The sequence below is a fragment of the Maniola jurtina genome, chromosome 1, assembly GCF_905333055.1.
Source record: "Maniola jurtina chromosome 1, ilManJurt1.1, whole genome shotgun sequence".
NCBI classification, from domain to species: domain Eukaryota; kingdom Metazoa; phylum Arthropoda; class Insecta; order Lepidoptera; family Nymphalidae; genus Maniola; species Maniola jurtina.
The window spans coordinates 9395461-9400913 of NC_060029.1; the positions used below are offsets into that span (position 1 = coordinate 9395461).

Below are 5453 nucleotides of genomic sequence, written 5' to 3' on the forward strand. Positions count from 1 at the left end.
AGCGCAGCGCAAAAGAGGTTGGAACTTTACTCTTTTTTAGCCGACTAAACAGGGGACTGGTGTGGTGTTTGGATGTCACTAGTATTACGTAGTGATTACATACTCGTACCTAGATACCTATCTACACTCTGAGTGGCGTCAGTACCGCCATGCAAATGTACCTACTTAGTTCGAACGTTATTCATGATAACGCAATCACGTTCTGCTAACGAAAAACAAACGTTTTTGCCCTGATTTTTCATCGAATAAAGAATTCATTTATGAGTACTATCCCAAAATAAAAGCATTGAAAGGTTAAACAAATTTATTTTTTTACTAAATTCTAAATCAAAATTAACGTGCCACTTACAAAAAATATTTTTTTTACACAATAACTACATAAATACAACAATAGCCGAAAGTGCAATTTGGTTGAAATGATATTTCCGCTAAAACATAATAACATCACTTGTATCTGGTATTTATACTCAAAAAGATGTCAAATGAATCAATTGGTCTGTTTGCGTCGCCTGCTGGACATAGGCCTCCCCAAGAGCGCGCCACCACACACGATTGTCCGCCAAGAGGTCAAAAAGATGTGCTGAAGCAATAAGTTTTCATATTATTGTATTTTTGATCAATATATTTTTGTTGAAAACTTCAAGTATGAATCTGTTTTACAAGGAAATAGGCACAGCAGTACCGACATAGTTTGATCTACCATCAATTACATAAAAAAATTAATATACACAACACAATAAAATTACAGGTTTTCCGCTATGTTCCCGCTACGTCAAACGGTCAGAGACGTCTCGCCTTTATTCCCTGTACGTAGAGTAGTAAGATTTCCTTTTTACTTTTATTTTCTTACATCAAATGCCGAAAATACAATCAGAAATAAAATTAATAAAATTCAGATATAAATAGCGTACCTTCTGTACCTTACGTTTGGAATGTTAACCCACTTAAGCCTCGCCCAACTAAATGCTGAGAAATTTTAAGTTTATACTCGGAATAATCTTGCATTGCAGCAAGTCAGCAACCCAATGCCTAACCCATGCCCAGTGGCGTGCACTTCAGAGATGCAAAAAGGTACTGCTTACCCTTACTTTATTAAATATTTTAACGCTGGTCGAGCTACAGAGTAATATGGACGATGGTTTCTTAGAATCGCATAGTATAACGGTCGTGTAGTATCGAATGTGCCACGTGCATGCCTAAATGCATACCTGGGCCTAAACTTGTGTACGCCACTGCCCGTGCCTAATGCACCGGAAAGTGCAGCGTCGGAAGACCACGCACTGGGTGGACAGACGATGTCAAACGAGTCGCAGGGTCCCTACAAAAGACCCATGACCAGCAGTGGACCTCTATCTCTTGATAATGATGATGATGTAGAATGCCTAAATCTATCAATTTGTATCAATTTAGTTTAAAGAATATTAAACTGTAAAAGAATGTACATTACAATATTATAGTACTATTTCTTACTTCATATTTAATTAGGTAAGAAGAGATAGTCAGTTTCCATCACCAAATATAATATAGTACATAAAATTTATATTATCTTACAAGTTGCACACAAAGTTACAATTTTATTACTGTTTTTTCACTCTAGAAATTATGTCAATATAACTATAAACTAGCAGTATTAACAATAAAAATCTTTTACAAACTATATAATAATATAGGTACATAATTATTTATCTAATGGAACATCCAAAATAATACTTCTTACTCTGATTTATTTTTCACAGTGTATAAGATTTGATTTGTTTGGTAAATCAAATATAGTGCACTCACAAATACAGCATTAGCCCTGAAACAAAGAAGAAAATATTTTAATAATCCTGTACTTTAAATTAGAATTTCTTGTATATAAATATTATAATCAATACCTGTGTATCACATATGATTTCTGGGAAGGATTTGGATGAAATTTTATTTTTTTATTTTAAAATCTTTATTGCACATAAATAAATAAATAAATTGTTTTACTTGCGAAGTTTACCAAGTTAGGTGTCATTCCCTTTTTTTTAATTGGTTTTATTTAAGTATATAAAACTAATTTTAAAAAAAGGCACCGCGCGTAAGTACTTGCTAGTTGTTATTATGAAGCATCTATCCTAATTCTGTATTATAATTTAAGAGAGTCACCACAAATTTAACCAATTTTATCTCAAACCCCGAAACACAAACAACGTCGCGACCGTCATAGTTGATGACTAACACGGCTTATTCAGAAATAGAACACGCGTACGCGCGCATATGTCAGTCATTTTGTTATAGTATTTTATTCAATTAGATAATTTAAGCATAAAGCTAAGGGTCCACTTATAATAAGCAGAAGTCAGGTGTCATAGTGCTGCGAATTTCTGCGAGTTTTAGCAATTAAAACTCTAAAAAACTAAAGCAAGCAATATTTTCGGAAGTTAACTCTAACTTCTGAAAATATTGCTAGTGAAAACTAGGCCTAATAACAAATGCAACTTACTGTCCCTCTTTGAAATACTCTTTAAGTGTATTGGAGAACCTTTTGGAATATTTGACAAATTCTCTCTTCCTTTGCTCCAGTGCCTGCTTGCCGGTGCCAGGAGTGTATGTTGACACCTCATTAACTGCATCCAATAATTTCTTTATAGCCGATGCTATTTCCCTGTTCAACGAAAATCCAATTTTAATATAACACTAGCTGATTATGTGGGTTCGATTCCAGGCATGCACCTCTAACTTTTTGGAGTAAATATCATTTGCTTTAACAGTGAAGAAAAATATTGTGAGGAAGCTTGCATACATCAGAGTTCTCCATAATGTTCTCAAAGGAATGTGTGATCCAATCCACACTGAGCTAGGGACTATGGGTATAGCCCTTCTCATTCTGAGAGGAGACCCATGCTGAGCATTGAGCCAGCAATAGGTTGATCATGATGATGATAACTTGCTGACACATCTAACTTCACACAAATACCATAGTGTCTATTTCATAAATGTGAGGTGTTACTACCATATTAAACATTTAAACCTTTCTCATTTTTGTAAATTGATGAGAACAACTGAAATCGACATATTAAATAAATAATAATTAAGTGGGCTCATACATAGGCTCAACATATTGCAGAATATGTCTGCAAAATTTCATGGACTTTGGTTGCTTAATATTCAAATGAAATTGGAACTACGATTGTATGAAACGAGTGACGGAGAGAGCCCTGTTAAGCTGGAAGTGGTCCATACAAAATGACAGTTGTTTGTTCTGATGCTTCCTGAATTAAAATTGACACTGCGTCAAATGGTCTTTATATTGACACTTTGTTTGACACACACACACAACACTTTGCCGAAATGGATGTGTAGCGTAATTTTATTATAGTATGCCCACATTTATTTTAAAACAAACTTTAATCATGTTAAATAAAATTAAAATAATATCTGATTGCACATTTAAATACAACAAACTTCTCCTGAATACACCATTAAAATTTTAATAGTAATTAAAAAGTGGATAGCGTAGATGTACCGCATACATTACAATGCAATGGTATGCGGTACATCTACGCTATGCAGCCTGTGTGAACGAGCTCTTAGGCCTGGCCCACTTCCATGCTGTTTTTTATTCTTAATATTATTTCCACACAATACTACTACTACTCACTTGATAGTCTCAAGGAATGTCTTTCTGTCAGTGATTTCATCAGGAATTCTGCTTAGTATTTTTTTCAATGCAGCAGATTTCTTATTCAATTCTTGAAATGCTTCTTCTGATCTGTTCAATCTAAGGTCTGCACCTATTTATAAAGCATTTTAAATAAGTATTATAGTATCCTATTAAAATTAAAATAAATAAAAATAAAGTATCTATAGGTAACTAGATGAAACCAACGTCTTCTGTGTGGATTAAGGTTTTTAAAAATCATATTTGAACTCTGATTTTCTGGATTAAATGTAACTATGTCCATTCCTAGGATGCAAGCTATCTCTGTTTCAAATTTCATCACGGACAGGCACATTTGAATTCATAATATTAGTATGAATTATTTAGTTAGACAGTTATGTGGTCATAGTCATGAGTATCATCTATTTGACACAAAGATAGCTTGTATCTCGATATGTAGATAGATTGATTTTAACAAACCTTAATCAACATGTATGAAGTTACAAGCAATATCTAGTAAGTAAAAAAGAATGTACAAAGCTATAATTACATTCAGCTTCAGTCAGTGTTCCTTGGAGACGGAGTAAGCTTTCATTCATGTTGACAGGAATATCAGCTCTTCTCATGATGCCAGCCACCAGGTCATAGTTGAGCCCAGGCACAGCAGCCTCAGCCTTTGTAAGAGCAGCTCGTAAAGTTTGTGATGCTCCCAAATCATATTTTTCTAGCTGAAATATACCATTCATCCTTATTAACTATAAGAAACTAATGCTTTAGGGGTTAGGATATGTAATTCCCACAAAAAAGTGGAGTTAATCAGTGTAATTATTCAACTACAGTGTATTTTGGTTATAATGACAATGAAGGAACACTACTATCCCAATGCTATATCTGAAAGACACTTTAAAGAAAGAAAGAAAACTATATTTATAGCCTCACAATATAACTGTTCAATGCACATAATGTATGTAAATGATAGATTGTCCCAGTCCTTACCTTAAAGTTGTTGACCACTACTGTTAGAAAAAGGTTTTAAACAAATGGCACAGGTGATCTGTTAGACAATGACTGGAGATTCTAATGAAACTGTGACATAAATTTACCAAACCCAAATAATAGATATGAACAATTACTACTTTTGAATTTATAAGTTTGTTGTTTGTTAGTGATGTATTACATCAATTTTATCTAGTAAACACTTGGCAGATGATGAATAGAATAGCGATAACTACAAGCGTATGTATAATAATTGATAAATAATAAATAATATGTCTCATTTACCTGGGATAGTACAGGACGTATAAGAACAGGCAAAACTAAAGAAGTGACAGGCAATTCATCCCCCATTGTCATTCTGACTAAATAATATGTTAAAACCAAACAGCACGATTAATTAAGTCAAGGCAAGAGACTTATTATTTTTACTTTTGACTTTTTATTTTTTAAGTTTCTCGATCACTCATCATCAGACACAAAAACGAACGTAATATGACATTGACAATGTCAACTGTCAAGTCATATTTTTAATCAAACTTATTGTAGATCTGTAGCCAGATCATAGAGTACAGTACGACAAGGATCTTTTGGCGCGTGACCAAAATCGAAACTAATACCGCCATCTTGTTAAGTGTCACGCTGTCCCCAAGCTGTCCCCTTATATGAGGCGTTGCTAGTTACAAAATCTGAATTTCACTGTTTTTTTCAATATTAGAGTCCATATAATAGATAACTTCGCGATACATTCTGATGATAAAATTAATATAGCATTAGTATGTCTGCATCTAATAACTATATTCAGCACTAGATAAATATAGTACTTGAG

The 5453-nt window shown here is 33.6% G+C and overlaps 1 protein-coding gene across 1 annotated transcript; it reads right to left on the minus strand.

Annotated features, from left to right (window-relative positions):
• Positions 1-290: 290 nt before the first annotated feature.
• LOC123865195 (programmed cell death protein 10) lies at positions 291-5118 on the minus strand. Its single transcript, XM_045906067.1, has 5 exons — positions 4913-5118; positions 4182-4359; positions 3632-3764; positions 2474-2635; positions 291-1798 (listed from the first exon to the last, which is right to left on the minus strand). The coding sequence occupies exons 1-5, from the start codon at positions 4982-4984 to the stop codon at positions 1714-1716; spliced, it is 630 nt and encodes a 209-aa protein (XP_045762023.1). The 5' UTR covers positions 4985-5118; the 3' UTR covers positions 291-1713.
• Between the last annotated feature and the right edge of the window lie 335 nt (positions 5119-5453).